Source organism: Streptopelia decaocto (genome assembly GCF_964273445.1).
Source record: "Streptopelia decaocto genome assembly, chromosome: 25".
Taxonomy (NCBI): Eukaryota; Metazoa; Chordata; class Aves; order Columbiformes; family Columbidae; genus Streptopelia; species Streptopelia decaocto.
In genome coordinates this window covers 1,823,060-1,846,588 of record NC_138680.1, presented here as the reverse complement: position 1 = coordinate 1,846,588, position 23,529 = coordinate 1,823,060, and the positions used below count along the sequence as shown (strand labels likewise).

The 23,529-nt window shown below is 54.3% G+C and overlaps 2 protein-coding genes across 4 annotated transcripts; both read left to right on the top strand.

The window, feature by feature from the left end:
- Positions 1–147: 147 nt before the first annotated feature.
- On the top strand, positions 148–10,427 carry TIA1 (TIA1 cytotoxic granule associated RNA binding protein). The gene is made up of 12 exons (XM_082072478.1): positions 148–340; positions 3,847–3,943; positions 4,416–4,514; positions 5,062–5,116; positions 6,038–6,125; positions 6,638–6,713; positions 6,976–7,084; positions 7,469–7,564; positions 7,657–7,741; positions 8,075–8,198; positions 8,949–9,088; positions 9,316–10,427. Exons 1-12 carry the CDS (start codon positions 315–317, stop codon positions 9,437–9,439), a joined length of 1,119 nt encoding a protein of 372 aa, XP_081928604.1. The 5' UTR covers positions 148–314; the 3' UTR covers positions 9,440–10,427.
- A 572-nt stretch (positions 10,428–10,999) lies between these two features.
- LOC309450050 (uncharacterized protein C2orf42) lies at positions 11,000–21,137 on the top strand. 3 transcript variants are annotated; one of them, XM_082072684.1, is made up of 9 exons: positions 11,000–11,074; positions 12,677–13,523; positions 14,218–14,328; positions 14,647–14,751; positions 16,464–16,568; positions 17,762–17,869; positions 18,751–18,851; positions 18,923–19,079; positions 20,869–21,137. In XM_082072684.1, exons 2-9 carry the CDS (start codon positions 12,689–12,691, stop codon positions 21,078–21,080), a joined length of 1,734 nt encoding a protein of 577 aa, XP_081928810.1. In that variant the 5' UTR covers positions 11,000–11,074; positions 12,677–12,688; the 3' UTR covers positions 21,081–21,137. The 3 variants fall into 3 exon arrangements, with proteins under 3 accessions (XP_081928810.1, XP_081928811.1, XP_081928812.1); XM_082072685.1 differs by lacking the exon at positions 11,000–11,074 and adding an exon at positions 11,156–11,398; XM_082072686.1 differs by lacking the exon at positions 11,000–11,074 and adding an exon at positions 11,169–11,293.
- Positions 21,138–23,529: the final 2,392 nt, after the last annotated feature.

Below are 23,529 nucleotides of genomic sequence, written 5' to 3'. Positions count from 1 at the left end.
CCCCGCCAGGCCCGTCCGCCGGTCCCACCGGGAGGAAGCGTCACCCCGTTAACCGGTTGTCAGTGGCGCGGCGCATGCGCGGGAGCGGCGGCGGGAGGCCGGCCGGGCGCCTCTTCGGGGCGCGCATGCGCATTACCGCCCCCTCCCGGCCGGCCGGGCCCTTTCGCCCGCCGCCCGCCATCTTGCGAGGAACCATTGGGGTTATTGTCCGCCGCTCGGGCTCGGCGGGGCCGGCGCCGCTCGGGCTGCCCGGGCGCTGACGGGGCGGCGGGGGCCGGCTCGGCGTGAAGAGCCCGGGGCGGGGCGGTGGCGCCATGGAGGATGAAATGCCCAAGACCCTGTGAGTGGGGAGGGGGCGACAACCCGCCTATTGTTCCCGGCTCGGCGGGGAGGGGCGGCCCGGGCTCCCCTCAGACCCCGGGCGGCGCGATCGGGCCTCGGCGACGGGGCAAGCGGGGACTCGGCCCCTTCAAGCCGCTTTCAGGAGCACGGAGGGCGGCCCTGAGCCGGCCCCGGTTCCCCTCACGGCGGGATCCCGCCCGTGTCCCGCCATTCCGCCCTCTGCCCCCCCAGTGATGTTCACCCCCTTTCTCCCCTCAGCCCTCGGCCCCTCAGCTCACACCACGAGGGACGGGCCCTGAGGAGCTGCGCTGCCCCCCAGACTCGCACCGTGTCGGTTTTGGCGAACATCTGACTGAATTTTGCCGTCCCTGGGTGATTTTAGCACCCGGGGGGGGTGTGGGGGGGCTGCCCCCATTGACACACTGAACAGCTGGATGGAAAGAAACGGGGGGTGCCCGTGAAATTGGCGCTTGTCCAAGTGTTCCAAGCACGGTGTGTGCCCAAGAACTAGCGGTAGCCCCTCGCCTTGCTAAATCATTAATGGGGTTTCCTTAATTAACTTTTCCGGGGGGTGTTTGGCAGCCGACACCCGCCGCTGTCAGAGAGGGATTCGGACTTTGCGTTTCAAAGGCACAGGGGAGGTCCCGCTCACGTCTTTCTCTCATTTTCTCTGCCAGGCGTTATCTGGAGTGGTTTCCACGTTTAGATCAGGGGAATCCCAGACTCCGGTGTTTCTGATCCACCTCTGTGTAAACTTTAATCTATGTTTCAGTACCGAGGTGAGGAGAGACAGGAGGGAGAGGGGATCCCTCTGAGGCGAGGGGAACATTTTGCCCTCGGTCAATGGCCACATGCGCCCCAAGGGTAGATCAAAAATGTCTTGGCCAAGTGCAGCAAAACAAGAATCTTACGTGACTGACACCAGCTCCTCCAGTCTGGGCTTTCCGGAGCGGTAAACACTCTGTCTGCCTCTCTGGGTATAGGATCCCGTTGTCTTGCTAATTTGTGTGTTTTTGGAGCTATTCTCGGCCACCGCAAACGTGGCTCAGACCTGCTGGCCTGTTTGTGTGTTTATATAGAGAAGTGTTTTTCCCTCCCCATCGCAATGAAGTGGTTGTGTGGAGTTTAGCGGTCTGGGCCGTACACAGCTCGAGGGAATGGATTATCTGTCCTCGAGCACGTGCGGGTTGTTGCACAAACGCGGGCGGGTTTCGGAGCTGCAGAACTGAGTTTTGAGCAACGTACCCAGAATGGAATTTCTCTGAATGGCTCCGAGCGACTTTGTCAGGTCGTACGGAGGATTAACACGAGCCGAATTTCACAGATTGGGTTTAGAATGAGCAGCTTGAAGGAAGCAAAAAAGCGGCTAGAAGCGATTTCTTTCCAGCTGGGGTCTGAAGCGCGAGTTAAATATTGTGTTGCAGGTGGATTTCTGTAGGTTGTGCTGCAGAAACCCCATCTGGACGTGGCTTTCGGGGCTCCCTCTTCACTTTCCTTGTCTCGCAGAGTCGCGAGGGGCCACCAAAGCGGTCTGCAACCCGTCTGTCTTCTTTATTTCCCTTAGCCTGTTGAAGTAGTTTTTCTGGAACAGATTCCCAACATTTTTGGAAGTAACTTGTTGGTTTTGCCATTTCCACGTAAGTCGTTTCTTTGAAGGGGGGTGTCAGAGCCTCGGCGTTTCGTTAGGAGCCACGTTACTTATGTAAATGATTTCCTGCATAGGCAGCCCGTTTTCACGTGGCCGGTGTCCTCCCTTGAAAGCCACTCTTCAGCAGCAGGGCTTATAAATCTGAAGAGCAGTTACAAGGCAGACGGTGTTTTTGAATGTACAAAGGCCTCTTGTTTGTATTTTCCATCCAAGTACAGAGATGCTTGTGGAATATATGTACTTTTAATGTACTTTATATATCTGAGAAGTGCTAACACTCACTAGTTTGGTATTACTTTTCAAGCAACACCGAGCAATGTGCGGTGGATAAATGGAATTGTTGGCATAGTTTGCCCAGCATAATATCATCTGCAAAGAGACATTGACCGGCTTATTAAAGAGAATCCATCTCTGTCAGAGAAAATAAAGCGGGGCTGGTTGCTCGCGGTTTACAGCTCTGTGCTTTGCCCATTTTTCTTGATAGTATCGCAGGACTCTCATAGTTTGGGGGTTGGAAAAGCCCCCCCAGACTCGCCATTTTCTGCAGACATATGAGGTTACGCCGACATAAACCGTCAGAAAAACACGGAATTTCTGTGACGTTAAGCTGTTTTTCTGAGTGACCAATGTCCTTTACGATTCCCCCTCCTTTTTTTAGTGTTTTGCAGAATGTTCTCGTTCTGTGTGTGCCCATGAAGGGCCACTTCTCTCTAGGTCTATGTACACACATATCCTTCTGCATTCGATCCTTTGAGGATGCATTTTGAAAGCTCTGACCGTGCAGAGATTCACGGAGCTGTCAGAGATCGTTTACCTGAATCCTGTTTTTTTTCCAGTAAAATCCAGTCTGAAGGTAGGGAATGCTGCCCACCTGATTATCGGGTGAAAATCCAGCAGGAGTGCAAAGGTTGGGCTGTAGATACCGTGTCAGTCACAAACAAACTGTTAATAAATTTAGACTTAGAAGGGAACATGAGAGTCTAATCGCTTTAGTGCCCTGGCTTATTCATTATCCAAAGGGCGATAACATTTTAAAAACAAAGAGAGGGAAAAATAGAAGTCTCGCTACTTAGGACTTTCGCTCGAACTTGATGCAGGGTTGAATGGCCTGGTGTTATCAAGCACAAAGTTAATTGCCCTAATGAAGTGCTCTGAACTCTCTCCTGTTGAAGGAAACCTCATCCGAAGTGCGGGAATGATCGGCTGCGTTGAGCAAGAGGATGCCCGTGACGATCAGATTTTGGTGAAGCATGTGTAGATTTTGAAAAGGACAACGGTTCAGAGCCCTACCTAAAATAGTCGCTCATACTATTAATAATAATGCAGAGCTTGCCAGGTCATTTTTGACAGGAAAACAGAGACTCTGTGTGTCTTGTCCCATTCTCTCCTGTGTTCAACCCAATGTTGGCGTGTATCCATCTCCTCAGGAAGGCCGTTCGCAGCCTTGTGTCAACAGGAGGAGCACGACAAGTCCCAGGTTTTGCAGCCTTGTTGTTTTCTTACAACATCTTCACACCTCTGGCACCTAGACGGGGAGGATCGCTGGTTTATTGACGTGGTTTCAGCAGCGCGATTTGGCTGGGGCTCTCGTCGTGGAGCCCGCGGTTCGCCACGTAACGTTCCTTTGTGGGAAGGTGCAGCCGCACCTTCGGAGCTGAGGTTTCTCAATGTGCTTTTTTTAAAAATCTCGTGACTTGAACTCAACAACAAAACAACCACCTGTGGATCAAGGGCGATTTGCATCCCCGAGAATGGTGAAGGGTGTTGGGGGAGCAACGTTGCGCCATGTTTTCTCAGTTATAGACGATCAGTCTGGAGCCTCAGGATGGTTTGTAATGTTTTATTCGATCCTATAGATACGTGGGGAACCTGTCAAGAGATGTGACCGAAGCACTAATCCTCCAGCTGTTCAGCCAGATCGGACCCTGCAAAAACTGCAAAATGATCATGGATGTAAGAGCCTTCCCTTAATGATTTCTGTGTTTCTCGTAGCTAAAGGCTTTGAGATGTACTTGCACGTTGTAGAAGTGCAAATTTCCACTGGAAATTCGGCATCAGCACATTAAAGGGATGTAGTAATGCCAGAGATCACAGTCGTGTACTTTGGGCATCATTTCCGCCTCGTATCTGATGTTAAATTTGAGGATGGCTGGAGATAGTGAAAGGGAGGGAAGAGGCAGATTTATGTGGGTGTCGTAGATGAGATTTGAAAAGTTCTCCTTTGCCGTAATTTTTCCTTTTTAAAACGGAACTGCAACCTTCTGGAGCATTATCGGTGCATTGACTGTGATCTCAGCATAGAGTTTAAAAGCTTGCTTATTTTGAGACATTTAGATGTAATAAAGAAAGAGCTGAGTGTAATAGTGAGGGTACAGTTTGAAGAGGTTCGTATCAGTAATCTTTTTCGTTCCCCATTTTTTTTCAGACAGCTGGAAATGATCCGTACTGCTTTGTGGAGTTTTACGAGCACCGGCACGCGGCTGCAGCCCTGGCTGCCATGAACGGCCGGAAGATAATGGGTAAGGTAAGCTGTCGTGTCTACAGGGTGAGTTGGAGTCGGAAATCAGGCTGTGTCAGATGGCGCAGGTCAAATATCCGGGGGCGAAATGCCACCGGAGACGAAACGGATGTGCCGCAAGTGTTAGACGCTTCGTTTGGTCGGAGGTCATAGCGGGACGTGACTAACGAGAAGCACCGTTGATGCTTTTTTAGGAAGAACACAGAGGGTGGGGGGGATGTAGAAGCGGGGAGGGCTCCAAGACAGTGGGCGTAAGAAATATTTTAACTCCTCCAACCTTATCAGGACAAGGTCCCTTTATTTCCCCAGCCCTGCAAATAAAAACCCACCCAACCAAACCAAACTCCCAGGCTGGGTGTGTTTAACGTCTTTGCTCTCAACCAGCGCAGCAGTTTGGAAAAATGAACCCTCTCCCGAGAAACATGCCTTAAACTTGAGCTTTCACCCCAAACTTCCACGTCCGGTCCCCCTGTAGTGTCAGAATTAAGTGCTGGAGGTATGTGGGCTTAATCGGGATTTGCCTGATCTAACGTGAGCGACTAAATGTTTGCAGGAGGTCAAAGTGAACTGGGCAACGACTCCTAGCAGCCAGAAGAAAGACACCAGCAGTAAGTGTTGCTTGCGTGTCGAGCGGGTCTTTGATTTGTACAAGTAGTTTTGCAACAGAAACAAGAAGCATCGTATATGCCGTCATGTTTTGCTCATAATCCTAAGATATTATTTAATGCGTTTGCTTTAATAATCTTAAGAACAGATGTCATCTTTGTCATCAGGTGGTATTAGTGTTAACACAAGATGCTCACAAGGTCCTCGTGTCTTTTTAAACATCCAATGAAATCTCTCGAGGGTATTCACAAACCCCCTGAAGCCATGTGTGGGGTTTTTGTTACCAATTCATTTTATGTTGGAAAGACTTCCCTTTGATTTCCCCATAGCGTCAGAAAGTGCTCTAGTGTCCACCAGTCCATTCCGGTGCCGATTTCTGGCCAGACAACCAAAACTGTTGCCTTCAAGAACTCAGATGCAAACTCTAGCAATGCAAGGGTTTTTTCTTAATTTGTTCTTCCCGCCCTACAGTGTTAAACCAACCATTGTGACTAGGTTCAAAATACGCTCTGCGCTAGAACGAGTGTTTTCCTGACACTTCCTGATGTTTCAGTCGATCAGGTGTGTAATAGCTCTGGATCTCCTGCCATGTTGGAGCTTAACACGGAGAGAAGGGTTTTTGTGTAGTCCTGACACATTAAATAAATAGTTTAAGACTTTGTAAGGTCAATGCTGACCAGTCTTGAAAGCAGTTTCTAAAATACGAAGCGTAAATACCATATTAGTATCCTTTAAATCACTGACCTTGTAGTGCTGTCAAGCACAGGATCTGTTACAAGCAGCAGTAAATTCTTTTTCTAGTAAACTCTGATCTTCATGTAGCTTTTAATAAGAGCTGAAAATCCATGCTGAACGAGATTGCTCAGTGTGTTCAGGGCTCGTCTTTGAACATTAACATCCTTTTCTCTCCTTTTCTCAACAAGACCATTTCCACGTCTTCGTCGGAGACCTCAGTCCAGAAATTACAACTGAAGATATCAAAGCAGCTTTTGCACCGTTCGGAAGAATATCGTAAGTCATTTCCTAGGACAAAGAAATGAACTCATCTCTCCTAAATGGAAACAGCCTGATGTTTCAGTTAAATTAACTTTTCCCACAAAAACGAACCTTTTTTAGTATAAGACTCATTGGGGCAGCCTGAGCGGCCTCGAATCTGTTGGTGCCGGGTCAGCATAAGCCCTTGACCTTGAAACCTTGAGGCCAAGGAGTCGCACCAGTGCCAGCGGTCCAGAGCGATGGTGCAACAAGAGAACCTGCGACAAACAGAGAACGGTGCCCACAGGTGCCGGTTTGGCGTATTCAGGGTGTAGCAGAGTCAGGAGTGGTTCATTCAGCTACGTGATACGTCATATTAAGACGTGAATGGTTCGGTGTTTTCCTCGATAATTTCAGAACACATCAATCTCTCAAAATTTGCAGCTGCTCACAGTCCTGAAAATGGGTAGCAAATTGACCCAAGAAAATTAAAGAATTTGGTTAACAGGCGGTGTTTTCCTGAGCTGTCTCATGTCTCTTCTTTGTAGAGACGCGCGTGTGGTGAAGGACATGGCGACGGGAAAATCCAAAGGCTACGGCTTTGTCTCCTTCTTCAACAAATGGGTAAGCACCGGCTCGGTCTCAAGCGGCCCTGAAAAGCCTACAGTGATTTTCAGTGGCTGCCGTGTTGTCACTCCCCATCTTTATCCAGCTTTGGTTTCCCTGCATGCCGAGGGAGACAGTTCTCTGGTCTTTGAGATGCATTACTGTCGCTTTAGCTTCTCTAAAGCAGTGGCAAGTGACATTCAGATAAGCGGCGTACAGGCCCAAGAGGGTCCTAGATGGCAAAACTGGGGTTTTTCTTCCCTCCGTCTCTCGCGGACAGGACGCAGAGAACGCGATCCAGCAGATGGGCGGCCAGTGGCTCGGGGGAAGGCAAATCCGAACGAACTGGGCGACGAGAAAACCTCCGGCTCCAAAGAGCACATATGAAGGTTGGTCCTGAATTTCTGGTGTATTTTTTGGGGGCCAGGGGAGGTTGAGGTTGGAAATTTGGGATAATTTCTTCCCCAAAGGGCTGTGGGGCATTGGAACAGGCTGCCCAGGGCAGTGCTGGAGTCACCATCCCTGGAGGGTTGGACAGAGATGAGATTCTCAAGACATGGGGCAGTGCCAGGGCTGGGTTATGGTTGGATTCAATGATCTCAAGGGGCTTTTCCAACCAAAATGATTCTACAATTCCATGACTCTGTTACAGAAAGTGTCTCCATAGAAAAGACTTTTAATTGAGTAGATCAGACCTACCAATAGGTCAGTGTCTTGCGGCGATCAGGATTAGAATTTCTCTGTAACGAAATCTTGGTACAAATCCCTTCCAGCAAACACCAAACAGCTGTCATACGACGAGGTGGTCAATCAGTCCAGCCCCAGCAACTGCACCGTGTACTGCGGAGGCGTCACCTCGGGCCTGACAGGTAGCGTCACCTCCAGCTCCCGGCGCCTGGAATATCCCGGAATAAAATGGCAATAGCCTCATTTTCCTGGTTTTCTTCTCATTTTGCTGCAGAGCAGCTCATGCGCCAGACCTTTTCTCCCTTCGGGCAGATCATGGAAATCCGAGTGTTCCCCGACAAAGGCTATTCCTTCGTACGGTAAGCTGGCTTGCGGGTCACGCGGTGAATAATTTAGTCGTAATTAACTGGTTTTCGCTATATTGCTGTGAGTGGAACGTGGCTGGAACTGGAGGGTAAGAAGAATTAATTGAAACTTGACTTGTGCTCTCCTCGCCGCTCAATTTTCCTGTTCTTTTAATGAGAGTTACAACATGAGACAGGAAAATCATCCACTGCCCACCGTGGGGGTGACAGGAGGAAGTTTCAGTGGTGGAATTGGGGTTTTAACCAGTGGGGACTCTCTTTTGGGGGGACTCCTGTCAGTTTCGCACCGCATGAGTTATTTATAAGTTCACGATTATCTCTCATCAGGTTTAATTCTCACGAGAGCGCAGCGCACGCCATCGTGTCTGTCAATGGGACGACGATCGAAGGACACGTCGTCAAGTGCTACTGGGGCAAGGAGACGCCGGACATGGTCAGTCCGGTGCAGCAGGTCAGGACTTCTCTTTTTTGGTCATTAGTCTGTGCTAAAAACCCATTAAATATCTGTAAAATCAGCGTGCGAGAGACTTGGTGTCATACATGTGACTTGCATTAGGGCTTATTTATAGGAGGGTTTTTCTCTGGAATACAGAGATAGTAGATATCTTGGAATGAAAAAAAGATGTCTGTACGTAAGAATGTTATGGTAAAAACCTCTTGTTTCTTAAAAATGAGATATTTACAATCTCTAGTTACATAGCAACATGACATAAAAAATCTCTTATTAAGTAAAAATGTGACATTAAAAAAACGTGATGTAACAAAATCTCCCGTTACACAAAAACATGACGTAATAATCTTTTTAGACGTAAAAATGTCATGTAAGAAATTTGCTGTTACGTGAAAACGTGACACAAAAAAATCTCTCCGTACATAACAATGCGATGTAAAATGGTTTTGTTGCGTGAAAACATGATGTAGAAATTCTTGTGTTACATAAAAATGCGATGGTAAAAAATCTCGACGTAAAAAATACCGCATGACGTGCAAACGTGACGTAAATAATTTCTCCTGATGTAGAAACGTGATGTTAAAAATAATCCCTTATGTGGAAACGTGACATAAAGAAATCATGGGATGTGAAAAGTCTTATGTTAAGTATACAAATGACCTAAAAAATCTCTTGTTAAGTGAAAAGGTGATGTAGAAAATGGCAACCGCGGAGGTGCCGTTAATTAACCGCTCGCTAATTGCCCCGCAGAACCAGCTGGGCTACCCGCCGGCGTACGGGCAGTGGGGCCAGTGGTACGGCAGCGCCCAGCTGGGCCAGTTCGTCCCCAACGGCTGGCAGGTCCCCGCCTACGGGCTGTACGGCCAGCCCTGGAACCAGCAGGGCTTCAGGTGAGTTTGGGGACAATTTGGGGCGTTTTGGGGACGTCATATTTTGAGTCCGTAACGGTAACGGCGCAAAATCCCCCGCGACGTCTCGCCGCGTCGCCACGCGGAGATTTGCGGTGGGGAAGCCACGACGGCCCCATCTGATCAGCCCCGTCTCCTCACCCACCCTTAAAGCCCCCCCCCATTAACAAATTAGCCTAACGAGCTTTTAATTTTTAATTAATCCGCAGTCAGACGCAGTCTTCGGCGGCGTGGATGGGCCCCAACTACGGGGTGCAGCCGCCGCAGGGGCAGAACGGGAGCGTCGTCCCCAACCAAAGCGGGTATCGCGTGGCCGGATTCGAGACGCCCTGAGGAGGAGGAGGAGGAGGAGGAGGAGGAAGAGGAGGAAAAGACTCTGAAAGCGGCCGGAGCGTCGTCCGCCGCAGAGATCGATCTGCTCGAGCGTCAGCCACGACGTATTTATTTAAAAGAAAGGATGAAAACACAACAAAAGCGCATTTTTAATCATGAAAGTTGTCATCGGCATTGTTAAAAAAAAAACAAAAACAAAACAACAACACGCGAAACGAAACAAAAAAACAAATCACACTAAACGAGATGCTGGATGTTCTGCCAACTTTTGCCTTCTTTTTCCTCTTTTTTTTTGACGTGTTTCTGAAGATCCGCGTTTCTCGAAACGCAGCAAATGCAGGGAGTGCTGCCGCTGGCAAAGAAACGTACCACGGGGGCAGCGAATTGCACAAGCGTCAACCTCGCCGGGTTTAATTGTGTTCTTTGTTTTCTTTCCTCGGAAGTAGCGCGTCGTTCTCGTTTGCATTCCGAACGATTTTAAATGTATTATAAAGCGTTGTACAAAAAAAAAAAAAACAAACAAAAAGAAAAATAAGAAGCCAAAAGCGTGCGAATCCCGAAGCCGCCGCCGCCTCTTCGGCCTTCGCACCGTCCGTTAAACGAGCCTCTTGTACAAAACCTCCGCCTGTCCACCGGGTTTTTGTGCGTTACCGCCGGGTTTTCGCGACGATAAATTATGAGTTTACATCTTTTTTTTATATCTCAGCGTGTTTTTCAGCCTTCGCTTTAGGACGGGGAAGGGGATGGCGGCCGGGTCCCCTCGCAAGGGAGGATTTTTACCCCATAAAGGTGAAAAATCCTCTTTCAACTAAAATGTGAGATTTTCCTACACGCCGGCCGCGTTGTTTTGCTTTTTTTGTTCTTTTTTTTTTACCGATTTCTACATTTACGTGTACTGATGATGTAACATACCTTAGCAAATTAATATTTTGCACAACCGTGAGCCACCTTTGTACGTTTCCTTATTTAAAGGAGTCCTTTGACACGACTTAATGCCTCAAATCCTCGTTTTTTTAATCTTAGTTTGTTTTTGCATGCGTTGACCAAATATACCCTCGTAGTGTTGGATTACAAAGTCCATTTTCTCATGTTTTTAAGGAATTGTATAGAATTTCCCGTGATGCCCTTGGGAGTGTGAGCCACCAGAGCTCCGCAAATACGGTCACGGGTTTTTCATACCGTTCGGATGCCAAAACCGACCTTATCTGTCCTACCTCTTGGTTACGAAAAGAATGCGCCATAAGACAAAAAACACGGAAAAAAAAAAGGAAAAATAGCAAAAGCAAAGGTTGTTGTGCGCTCTCTTTTCTTATGCTGTGTCCCCGTGGCCTCCCCGGGCGAAGCGGGCGGGAGGGGAGCGGGTTTTAGCGGGATATTTGGGGGGAAAAAGGCTGAGATTGAGGAATTATTACAGCAATCGCGCCGCGGGGGCTGCTGGGAGATGTAGTCCCCGGGGGGCTCTGCGCGGGCGCCCTGAGCCGTCCCCGCGGACTACAACTCCCAGCGCTCCTCGCGGCAACCCACGTGTCTCCCAGCGGACCAATGGGGGCGGAGGGGGGGGTGCCGCGCCGGAAGCGGAGAGCCGAGCGACGTCGCGGCGGTTCGGGTGGGAACGGTGAGCGCGCTGCCGCGCAGGTAACGCGGGATTGGGGGGGGTGAGGGGACGGGACTCGCGCGCCGCGGGACAGGAAGTGACATCAGCGGCGGGAGACGTCGCGGTGACGTCACGGCGGTGACCCGGGCCCGGTGCTGTGGAGAACCGGGGCCTGAGGGGAGCGGGCCCAGGGGAGGCCTCGGGCCGGGGGCCACAGTCCCGACCCCGCCGGCCCCGGGGGGTCCGGCCCGGCGTGCAGGGTCGGTGCCACCCCGCTGGTGTTCCCGGTGTCACCTGCTCTCCGGTACCGGCCGTTCGTAACAACCGCTGACTGGCTTAAGCGGTGCCGTTAGCGCGCAGTCCCGGTTAGTCTCCTTTCTGTTAATTACTCTTCTAATCGCAGCTTGGGTGTGGCTCAGTGTGGCAGTTTCACCTGCGCTGAAGTTCATATTCATGGGCTGACCCCCTGCTAAACGTTCTGCGTGTCCCGAAGCTCCACGCTTAAATACATTAAGTATTTAATTTAAATACTCTGTGTAATACGGGCTGGAAAATTTCATAGGAGCTGGTGCTCAACCTCAATGTGCGGAAAGGCTGTAAAGCGTTCCAGACCAAAGCTGCGATTTTTAGTCGAGATTGGGTGCCATCCTGATCTCGAGATGTATACAAAGCTTGTTAACAGTTGGACTTGAAAATCCTAAAGGTCTTTTCTAACTAAAATGAATCTGTGATTCCCAATCAGCACCGGGAGCAGCTTGTTGGCATCTTGTCGCATCCACTCTAATGTGCCCGGTGCCGATGGTTCCATGAGATGTGACGTTATGACAATGACCATCCCTTTCCCTCTGCGCGGTGTCCCCGTCCTCTCCCGACACCCTCATTGTCACAAAACGCAGCTTGAAGTCTGGGCAGCGTGCGTAGTGCCTGGTTTTACCTCCAAAAAGAGGGATTTGGTGGTGATGGGGAGAGCTGGGTGAGCAGAGGGCTGTCCCCACAGCCCCCTCGTGTCCCCCGGGCAGAGGAGGAGAAAATGTGGTTGGCAGCAGAGAAATAACAAAGATCTGGAGCCAGCAGCTCCTTCAAGCACCAGGGGTTTGTCACCAGAGTCGTGCTTGGGATGCTCAGCCACTGACCTGGGGATAAAACCTCCCCTGGGAGGAATAGGGGGATCACCCTGTTTGTGTCCCATCTGCGTGGGGTTTGTCATTTTGTGATGTGGTTTGGATTGCGGTGTTGGGACAGGGCGAGAGGAAACACCCTGCAGTTGTGTCAGCAGAGGTTGAGGTTGGAAATTTGGGATAATTTCTTCCCCAAAGGGCTGTGGGGCATTGGAACAGGCTGCCCAGGGCAGTGATGGAGTCACCATCCGTGGAGGGTTGGACAGACGGACATGAGGTTCATAGGGATGAGGGTGGTGCCAGGGGTGGGGGAACACTTGGACTCAATGAGCTTGAGGTGCTTTTCCAAACCAAACAAATCCCTGGTTCTCTCGGTGTCCCGTTGCCCGTGTGCCACCCCACAAAGGCAGGGGTGTCATTTTTTGTCTCATTGGCGGGGAAGGAGCCGAAGCAGCCAGAGCGGCGTGGCATCTGTCCCCCCGTCCCATCGTTCACTGTCCCCCACCCCGATTTCTGCCCCTCCAGGTCTTCCAGAGGATGGAGCCGGCACCGTCGAGGACCAAAGTCCCCTCGTTCCTGTCCGACCTGGGCAAAGCCACCCTCCGTGGCATCCGCAAGTGCCCCCGCTGCGGCACGTACAACGGCACCCGTGGCCTGAGCTGCAAGAACAAGACATGCGGGACCGTGTTCCGCCGCGGCGCCCGCAAGCCGCCCAGCGCCGACGCCGTCAGGATCGTCACCGGCTCGGCGGCGCAGGTGTACTCGGTGCGGCAGAGGGAGCGGGGAGCGGAGCAGCGGTGCTTCGTGGAGCTGGGGGTGTCGGAGGCGGCCGTCCAGACGGCGGATGGGACGGTGGTGACGCAGCTGAGCTCCGGGCGCTGCTCGGCGCCGGCGTGCCTGAAAGCGGCGGCACGCGGGGCGGCGGAGAACCAGTGCCAGCACGTCAAGCTGGCGCTGAACTGCCAGAGCGAGGCCACGCCGCTCGCCCTCAAAAGCTCCATCCTCAACTCCCTGCAAGTGCCCCCTGAAACCAAGCAGAGCATCTGGCAGCTGGCGACGGAGCCCACGGGGCCGCTGGTGCAGCGGGTCACCAAGAGTGTCCTGGTGGTCAAGCGCAAGGGAGGGCAGAAGCCTGGGCCAGGCTACCTGCATGTGTCTGTGGGCCCAAGGACAAGCACCAAGGCGCCGGGGGAGCCGCGGTTCCGCTGCTCGTGCCGGGCGCCGCGACACGGCAAAGGTGGCGAGGAGGAGGAGGAGGAGGAGGAAGGGACGGCGCTACGCTGCGTTCACTTCTTCGCCTGTGTCTGCGCCTTCGCCAGCGACGAGAGCCTGGCGCGGGAGTTCGCCGACCTCCTCGCCTACGATGCGGGCGGTAGGTGAGGGGAAAACGCGCGGAGGGTTCTGGGGGGTGTCTGGCTGATTGCACCAGTCGGTGCTTCCTTAGCCCAGGCTTAATTTCCTGTCCCTCCTTCTGGTGGCTCAGAGCTGTGTGAGGAGTGATCCTTCCTGGGTGCGGGTCATTGTAGGGGTGTGGGGAGGAGAGTGGGGGGCTCTGGGGCTGCAAATCCTCCCCAGCTTTGCCGTGACGGGCGCTTGGGGTGACTCAGGTGCTGCTTTTGTCCCCGGAGATGAGTGTTCCCCTCCTTTTGGGCCCCTGCCTGTTTTAACCCCCCATCAAGGGAGCCCAGTTTGTTGTGACTCCCTCCACAAGCAGCAGCCTCTGGGGTTCAGTCCCTTGTAGGGTTACACACCCCAAGAGTTGTCCCTGGTTAATCGCCTCTTCTCTGTAGCCCCTCAAAGGTGAATATCTGTCACCGGGAGAGCGACCTGGGTGCTGAGTGAATTGAAATCACCACTCCCCTCACAGTTTTCCCCCTCAGAAGTGTGTCTGAAGGGCTGGGAGGACTTAAGGGTTTGGTGAGGGTGTCTGGGGGGTGCCTGGGGGTTTGGGGGCAAGGGAGAAGCACCAGAGCGGGGAGGGCGATACGAGAACCCCCCCTCATGTTCCTACAGCCCTACCACGTGTGATAGAGGAGATTTTAGGGCCAGAGTCTGTTTGTTCCCAGGTCTGAGGGGGATTGCGGTGCCACCGTCACTTGGGAGCCCCGAATCGGTGGCGCAGGCTGGGGGGGCCGCTCCCGCCAGGGCCAAGAAGCGGAAAAAGGACTTGACGCCCGGTGAGTGTCTGCTGGGTGGTTTGAGGGGTGGGTGGCCGTGGGGTGTCGCTGAGAGAGCAGATACAAATGCAGCTTCAGAATTGTTGGTGTATTTGTTGTGCCAGGGGAGGTTGAGGTTGGATGTGGGGAACAATTTCTTCCCCCGAGGGCTGTGGGGCATTGGAACAGGCTGCCCAGGGCAGTGCTGGAGTCACCATCCCTGGAGGGCTGGACAGACGGACATGAGGTTCATAGGGATGAGGGTGGTGCCAGGGGTGGGTTAATGGTTTGACTTGATGGTTTTGAGGGCGATGTTCACCTAAAATGAGTCTCTCTCAGGGATGCAGCCGACTGGCCCCCTCCTGGCTCACGCCCCAGCTCACAGCCACCCCCGCAGACCCGGCCCGAGGAAACCGCCCGTGGCCTCCGCCCCGAAGAGACAAGGTGAGTGCTTGGTGCTTGGTTCGTGTTGCTGGAATCCTTGCGGAGGGAATGGCAGAGCTTTGTGGGGCTGTTGTGTGCCCTGGGAGCTGAAATTGGGCTCGAGCTCCTCGGGGTTGTCAGCACCTGCGTGTGGCTCACGTAGCTCTGGTTATCTGTAGTTGTGGTTATTAGGGATGGATGATGCTGGACTCTTCCCAGGGTGGCTCTTAGGTGAGTTTTTTGGTGTGGGAAGCTTAAAGAACTTGGTTTGTGGTGGTGCCAGTGCTGCTATGAGCGGGCAGGCATTGTTATTTAATCTCTCCAGTGCCATTAAGTGATCTTCTGGATTAGATAGATCATTGGATCTGGCTGTCAAGCAAAGCTGTGAGCTTTGCTTCTGTCACTTGTGTTCCCTCTGTTGGTGTTTGCAGCAACTCTTAATGCCCCGAGCTTGGGAAGGGACCTTGTTGTGGTGTCTCTTAGCTCAGAAGTACAGTGTCGAGCGGGCAGTGGCACAGGAGGGGGGAATTTTGGCTGCCTTGGGAAGATGGTTGTTGGCACCAAGGTCATCATGTGCCTCTGAGCAGTTGGCTGCATGTTTGGCTGTGTTTATGGGCTGTTTGGAGATGGAAGGCTCAGTCCAAGCAGTGGAAACCTGGTTGTGTTCCCAGCGACTTGGTCGAAGCCTTTGTGCATGCTGGGTGAGCCCAGGGTCTGGGAAGGTTACTTGATTTGGTGCTGTTGTTGCTCTTAGCTGTAATTTTGGTCTTGAAAGTGGGATAATTATGTGTTATTTCCCTTTTCCAATTAGCATAGAAAACGTGTCTCGCAAGCTGTGGTGGCTCATTTTGGTCCCTCAGATGCCTCCAAGCACTCTAGGGGTGCAAGTGTTTTGGGGGGAGGGTGAAGACGTGTCAGGTCCCGCTCCTGGGGAGAGAGTTGGTGTCAGTGTACTGTGGTGCTGTGGTAGCAGCTCTTGTGGAGGTGCAAATTGGGTTTTTAACAGTAGAATGTTGTTTTTTAAGAGCAAATGTTGTTTCTGCAACAGCAGATGGGGTTTATAAGGAGCAGAGAGGGGTTTCTAGGAGCCTCTTGCCGCCGCTAAAGCACTTGAGTAATTCCAGTCCCTGTGATGTGCTGAGGCAGTGGCAATGGAGCCATCAGAGCCATTGGCTGATGAACAGACAGTTTGGTTTGTGGTTGTGTTGTGTTTCTGAGATGTGTTTAACAGCAGAAAGGAGGTTGAAGTGAAGGGTATGTTGATCTCCCAAGGAACAAATGCCAGGATGAGAGGAAACGGCCTGAAGTTGCGCCAGGGGAGGTTGAGGGTAGAAATTTGGGATAATTTCTTCCCCTAAGGGCTGTGGGGCATTGGAACAGGCTGCCCAGGGCAGTGCTGGAGTCACCATCCCTGGAGGGTTGGACAGATGGAGATGAGGTTCTCAGGACATGGAGTAGTAGTAGATTTACGTAATGATGGTTGGACTTTGAATTATAGCATCAAAGAATCATGGAATTGTAGAACAGTGGAATGAACGACGTGACCTGAAGATTTGAAGGTTGTCTTTTGTCTGAATTCAACTGATGATTTCACAGGTATTAGTGTATGTACTGCCGGGCAAACTCTTACAGGTGAAACAGGGAGTAGAAGGTCAGAGCTGCGCCAGTGGGACTCGGTCTCGGTCATTTTCTGTGCCCGGTGGAGTCTGACATCGCTTCCCTGTCCCTCACAGGCTGCCAGCAGCCGCAGGACGAGTCGCAGGTGTCCCTGTCCTTCCAGGCCTGGCTGGCCAGCGTCACCGAGCGCATCCACCAGACCATGCATTACCAGTTTGAAGGTAAAGTCCCTCTTCGGACACCCCCTCCTCTAGTCCACTTTGTTATTTTAAGCTTTTGGCAGCATTAACTAACTCCAGTAGCTCCAAGGGAGGCGAGTGCTTTGTCCAACTTGGTGCAATTGTTGTTTGTTTTGCCCTGGGAGGCTTCTTAGGGTTTTGATTAGTTTTCTGCACATGGACTGAGTGTTGATGAATTGCAACTCTGTTAGTACAGGAGAATGGAGAAAAGAAATGATAAATAGTGATAATTGCCCTAGTGATTATGGCTGCCGAACCTAAACAGCTCAGGGGAATTGAGATGAATTAAATGGTAATAATGGGAGACATCTCATGTTATGTTTAGTTTCAGAAATGCTGTTAAGTTACTGAATAGCTTGGCATGCAGTAGACCACTGCAGTATTCTTCTCATCTTCCCCACATTCTCCAAAGTCTGGGCTGTGCTCAGCAGGAGCTGCTCCGCACACCCAAAGAGCCACACCTGATGGTTCAGAGCAGTAATAATATCTTGGGGGGCAGGGGTTACTGCACCACACACCCCAGCAGCACAACTTGCACTGGCAGCACAGCCTCAGTTTTGTGTAACCATGTACAAACGCTAATTGGAGCTAAACTTGTGTCTCGGTTGCCAGAGGAGCAGCCACCACCCGTCATGAAGTGTTAACAGCCCACTCTGCTTCTAATGTTTCTAAGGGTCTCTTCTACCATAAACCTATCTCTTTTGGCATTATTATTAATGCTTAGAGACAGCCCGTGAGATACAGCTGGACCTCCAACCTTCAGGGGCTCGGCCGTGTCAGAGAGAGCCAGGGCCCTCAACTGGAGCACAGAGCAGGCAAAGGGAAAAAGAGTTTAAGTAGGGCCATCAGAGAATGTCTCAACTTTAATAGGAGACAATAAGGGTCATCCATTCCCACTCATGGCTCCTTCTAGGACTTAACACAGCAGTTCAGCCTAAGCTAGGGGGAGAAAGGAGAGGCAAGGGTGCACTCAAGGACATAAGCAGCAGGCTCTGACTGGTGTTAGATATTTTATTGTGCAGTGCAGACGCAGGCAGTGTCTTTGTGCCAGTGCTTGGAGTCTCCACCTGCAAAGATAACCCCAGCAGGAACACCTGCAATCAGCACACGCCCCCTCTTTCCCCGCACACCATGTCTCTCTTTTCCTCATCATGTCTCTTGCTTCCACCCCCCAGGGCAGCCAGAGCCGCTGGTGTTCCACATCCCCCAGGCGTTCTTCGACGCGCTGCAGCAGCGGATCTCCAGCGGGAGCGCCAAGAAGAGGCTGCCCAACTCCACCACGGGTAGGAACCAAACACACCTACCTGCAGAGTTGACAGAGTCACTGCCAGGTTCTGGGCAGACAGAAGTAGTGGAGATCATCCAAGGTGACCCTGCAGCCCCAGCAGGTTGTTCTTGAAGAGATCCCTCCTCCGTTTAGAGCGGCAGCTTCCAGGGAACAAGCTATCAGCCCAAAGAGATTGTCAAGTCTCTCTCTGTGCTGTTAGTAGCAGGTTTTCTCCTTGTTGCAGCTAAGAAAGAAACTCTGCAGCTACTTAAGTCTTAATCCCAGCAGCCCAGCTGTTTTTTCATTTTTCACATCTAAAGTGATTTGGTGATTCACAGTATCACAGTATGTTTGGGATTGGAAGGGACCTCAAAAGATCATCTAGTCCAATCCCCCTGCTGGAGCAGGAACACCTAGGTGAGGTCGCACAGGAACATGTCCAGGCGGGTTTTGAATGTCTCCAGAGAAGGAGACTCCACCACTTCCCTGGGCAGCCTGTTCCAGTGTCTGTCACCCTCACTGAGAAGAAGTTTCTTCTCAAATTTAAGTGGAACCTCTTGTGTTCCAGCTTGATCCCATTACCCCTTGTCCTATCATTGTTTGCCACTGAGAAGAGCCTGGCTCCATCCCCATGGCACTCACCCTTTATATATTTATAAACATTAATAAGGTCCCCCCTTAGTCTCCTCTTCTCCAAACTAAAGAGACCCAGCTCCCTCAGCCTTCTGAGTTTAGAGGAACCAATGCAGCCTCCTGGACTGTGGCAAGTCCTGAGCCAGAGAGCACAAGCTAAAGACTAAAAAGGGGAAAGAGAAACACAAGTTACTTCACTAAGCATTTAGCATTTTAGGAAACATTCTGTTAACTCCCCCTCCTCGTGTGTGTTCCTCCCCGCAGCTTTTGTCCGCAGGGACGCGCTTCCCCTGGGCACCTTCTCCAAGTACACGTGGCACATCACCAACGTCCTGCAGGTCAAGCAGATCTTCGACACGCCAGAGGTGAGGGCAGGAGCTGCCCCCCAGATCCCATGCAGCCCCCCCAGCCCCTCACCGTCCCTTTTCCCCCACAGCTGCCCCTGGAGCTCACGCGCAGCTTCACCCAGAGCCGGGACGGCACCTACGAGCCCTGGGGGAGCCCCGGGGCAGAGGAGGAGAGCGCTCCCCCCCTGCCCCCCGAGAAGCAGCCACCCCTGCGGCCCCAGGAGCTGCAGACCTTCCTCAAAGTGGGTGAGTGGGGGGGACCAGGGCTCCCTGTCCCCCTCCTCAGCTTGGCAGCCTCAACCCCTCTCACCCAGAAGCTCCAGAGGGGACAGGGCCACGTCCCCCCAGCACTGGCAGCCTGGAGCGAGACAGCAGCTGGAGCAGAGTGGAGGGGTGCAGGCCCCCCCCTCATCTGCCAGCAGCTCTTTGCAGTGCAGCCTTATTGCTCCCTCAGTGCAAGTGGGGCTTTCTGCAGCCCAACAAACCCCCCAGGACCTTAATGGGGCCAATGGAAGAGCCCCCCCTCTTGGGTAGTAGGGGGGTCTCATCCAAAAGAGACTCCCTTCTCAGCAGGTACTAGGGGGGAGACTCAGTAATTAGAGATTCCCCCTTAGACAGACGGAGGGGGCTTTAGAGACCTCCCCCTTGTTCCCCCCACAACAGGGGGCCCTGCGCTCCCCAGGGCTCCCCCCAGCTGCCCCCTCAGAGGGGGCTCAGCCCCACAGGTGGGGCCACCCCCAGAGGAGGCTGCTCCCCCCGAGGGCCCAGGGGAGGGCTCAGTTCCACAGGGGGTCCAACCTATCCCCAGGCAGGGGGTCAACCCCCTCAGCCACTGCTCAATAATGTCAAACCCACCCTCCCACCCAAAAAAATAACCTCCCTGGCATACACACACCAGCCACAATCCGTACCCTAACAATGAGGGTTTTTTTCCTTCTCCAAATAGTTATCGTATCTAAAGTCCAAACACCAAAAAAAGTGAAAACAGACATGAAAAGGGAAAAAACAACCAACCACTCCAAAACCACTTAAAAATGACACCAAAAAAACCCCACAAAAACTCTAGAACAAACCATTCCAAACCTAGCCGTTAAAACATCTCCCACCATTAATACAAACCAAAACAGTAACACCTAATAACAGACACACAGGACAACTTAAAACCTTCAGCTAAACTGATAACACAACCAACCAATCCAACTTAGATGCTAAACCACTTCTACAGCTAACAACTGTCACCATCACCACCCAGCCCAGAAAACAAACACCCTCACTGCAGATCCTGCCACCACCTGCCACCTCCTCAGCTCCACCAACACCACAACCTACCCCCAGGAAAACAGGCACAGTCTCACACTACACACAGCCTGAGACCCCCTGGAACAAACCCGACCCTGACCTCAGGGGCTCCATCCCCTCAGTACAACCACCTCCACAACACCACACAGCTACACACAACCACCAGCAAACACCGATCAGAACAACTATGGGGACCCCCCGTCTGAAAACAAGCAGAGGGCCCCACGCTGGGGGCTTATGTGACTAATGCACAAATGTTCCCCAAGGGCTCCGGCTTCTGCTTCTTCTGCCTCCAAAAACCTGAAAATTAAACACTTTAACACCAAATACTCCACACAACCTCCCGGCTCTCACAGGGGGAGGCGTCTACTGTGCGCATCACCCCAAAACGGGGACCTGCTTACAATATAAACCTCACCATTGCAAACCGCACCTGGGACAGCAGACACTTGAATCCCTTCCTCTGAGCACCTGAAACAGACAAACACACACTGAGACCAAAAAACTTGTTACCTACACACCCCCACCTTGGCCAGGAGCCCCTGCAGTGCCACCCACACGACTTGGGGACCCCCAACCCACCTGATCCAACAAAATATCTTGGATACTCACCCTATGGCTCCTTCTGCATCTGCTGATTCCCCAGCCACCTAAAACTTAAGCCTGAAAAACACAATAAAAATACAACACCCCCCCAGCCCTCACTGGGGGCTCTAACGCCACTTTGTCCCCGCAGGCACCACGTCGCCGGCCCAGAAGGAGCCGACCCCCTTTGTCATCGAGTGGATCCCCGACATCCTGCCCCGGGCGCGGGTCGGGGAGCTGCGGCTGCGCTTCCAGTACGGGCGGCGGGGGGCGCGCCGGGCGCCCCCGGACCGGCACCGGGCCCCCCCGGGGCTCGACGCGCCGCTCGACCTGCCCGCCCTGGCCCCTGTCCCCTTCCCCTGAGCCGCCGCTGACAGCTCTGCCGCTCCGGAGCCTGAAACGAACAGAAAATAAAACTATCGTGACAAACCGCGTGGGTCTTGACTCCCCTGCGCGCCCTGAAACCCCCCCAGGAAGGGAAAGATGAGGCACCCGACCTGGGTGGGGGGGCACCCGACCTGGGTGGGGGGGCACCCGACCTGGGTGGGGGGGCACCCGACCTGGGTGGGGGGGCACCCGACCTGGGTGGGGGGGCACCCGACCTGGGTGGGGGGGCACCCGACCTGGGTGGGGCGGCACCCGACCTGGGTGGGGCGGCACCCGACCTGGGTGGGGCGGCACCCGACCTGGGTGGGGCGGCACCCGACCTGGGTGGGGGGGCACCCGACCTGGGTGGGGCGGCACCCGACCTGGGTGGGGCGGCACCCGACCTGGGTGGGGCGGCACCCGACCTGGGTGGGGCGGCACCCGACCTGGGTGGGGCGGCACCCGCATGAGCCACGGAGGCTCAGGGAGAAAAACCCTATTGCCCCCAGGAGGAGAAAACTCCTCCGACTCCCCCAACAGGGACGCTGAGGATCCCGATGTAAGTGCTAGACAAAGATTTTAAACAAAAGAGACTAAAGTTGCCCCAGGCTGGGGGGGCGATCCGGGACCCCGCGACCGAACCGGCCCCATCCCCGGGTCGTCACCGGCAGAGCGATAGAAGGTCCCCCCCCACTGCGGCAACCGCTCCAGGAACCTCATCCTAACTTCGGCTCTACCTGAAATTAGAGATAAAACAAAGACACGAACGTTAAATCACGCTGCCGCTCTGAGCTCGGCTCCCCATCGCCCCCTCTCCCGGAGCTCCATCCCCAGGCCGGGGAAGGGGCGACTGGGCCCCGGCACCCACCTGCGGCCGCGCCCACCGCTCGTTCGGCCGCTCCGGAACGTAAAACGCCTTCAATTACCTGCAAAAAAAGCAAATCACAGATTAACATGAAGTTCCGGGGTGCCCGGAGCCTCCTGCACCGGCCCCTGCGTTAAAAGGGGGGATGCGGGCGGCACCGAGCACCCGGGAAGGAACCAGGAGCTCCCGGTCGGCGGCCCCGGCTGCCCGCACCTGCCCGGGAGCTCCGGGGGCTTTGAAAAGGCACCGGCGAGGCCCTGGGGACCTGCACCGGGCTCCGGTCACCGGGAGGGAGCTCCGACCCAGCAGCCCGTTTCATCCCGTAGGGCAGCAGTGAACTCCAGCAGTGAACGCTCCAACCGAGCCCCCGGGAAGCGGCGGCGAGCTCCGAGCGGCCCCGCACCGGAACCCCGAGCCCCGGGAAGCGGCGGCGAGCTCCGAGCGGCTCCGCACCGGGGAACACTGAGCCCCGCGAAGCGGCGGCGAGCTCCGAGCGGCCCCGCACCGGGGAACCCTGAGCCCCGCGAAGCGGCGGCGAGCTCCGAGCGGCCCCGCACCGGAACCCTGAGCCCCGGGAAGCGGCGGCGAGCTCCGAGCGGCTCCGCATCGGAACCCCGAGCCCCGGGAAGCGGCGGCGAGCTCCGAGCGGCCCCGCACCGGAACCCTGAGCCCCGGGAAGCGGCGGCGAGCTCCGAGCGGCCCCGCACCGGAACCCCGAGCCCCGGGAAGCGGCGGCGAGCTCCGAGCGGCTCCGCGTCGGAACCCCGAGCCCCGGGAAGCGGCGGCGAGCTCCGAGCGGCTCCGCGTCGGAACCCTGAGCCCCGGGAAGCGGCGGCGAGCTCCGAGCGGCTCCGCGTCGGAACCCCGAGCCCCGGGAAGCGGCGGCGAGCTCTGAGCGGCTCCGCGTCGGAACCCTGAGCCCCGGGAAGCGGCGGCGAGCTCCGAGCGGCCCCGCATCGGAACCCCGAGCCCCGGGAAGCGGCGGCGAGCTCCGAGCGGCTCCGCATCGGAACCCTGAGCCCCGGGAAGCGGCGGCGAGCTCCGAGCGGCCCCGCATCGGAACCCTGAGCTCCCGGCAACCCCCGATGGCTCCCAGGCGTCCCCGGAGCGGTTTAAGAACCGGCCCCCACCCAGGTGTGGATCGTTTCTCCGTCGACGCGACCGCTACCGGGATCGCCGTTCCCGCCCCCGGCCCCGCCCCGGGGGGGTGGGAGATCGGTCACCCCCCTGTCCCCGGCTCGGCGAAGTCCCACCGTGTCCCCCACCCTTGGTCTGGGGGTGGATCGCGATGTCGCCCCCCGTGCTGCCCCTGGGAGGGGACGGGGACGGTGGGAGCAGCGTTACCATCAGAGATGGGGGACGCAGGGACGCGAGCGAGATGAGGTACTGATTAAGGAGGTCATGGGGGACGCTGATATAGGGGACAACGCTAACAGAGGAGACACAGTATGGGCAGCACTGAAGGCACCAATTATAGGGGACACCTCGTACTGGGGACCCCAGTTACAGTAGATGTCTGCAATGCGGGACCCCAGATATAAGGGGCTGCTGCTAGTAGGGTGTACTGGAGACACTAGATCA

Bases quoted from the DNA above. Each gene is read 5' to 3' on its own strand.
- TIA1 (XM_082072478.1), top strand. From the start codon at position 315: ATGGAGGATGAAATGCCCAAGACCCT. The intron at 5,117-6,037 runs GTAAGTGTTGCT...TTTCTCAACAAG, and splicing joins CCAGAAGAAAGACACCAGCA to ACCATTTCCACGTCTTCGTC. The intron at 7,742-8,074 runs GTAAGCTGGCTT...ATCTCTCATCAG, and splicing joins AAAGGCTATTCCTTCGTACG to GTTTAATTCTCACGAGAGCG.
- LOC309450050 (XM_082072684.1), top strand. From the start codon at position 12,689: ATGGAGCCGGCACCGTCGAGGACCAAAGTCCCCTCGTTCCTGTCCGAC. The intron at 16,569-17,761 runs GTAAAGTCCCTC...TCCACCCCCCAG, and splicing joins CATGCATTACCAGTTTGAAG to GGCAGCCAGAGCCGCTGGTG. The intron at 19,080-20,868 runs GTGAGTGGGGGG...TTGTCCCCGCAG, and splicing joins GCAGACCTTCCTCAAAGTGG to GCACCACGTCGCCGGCCCAG.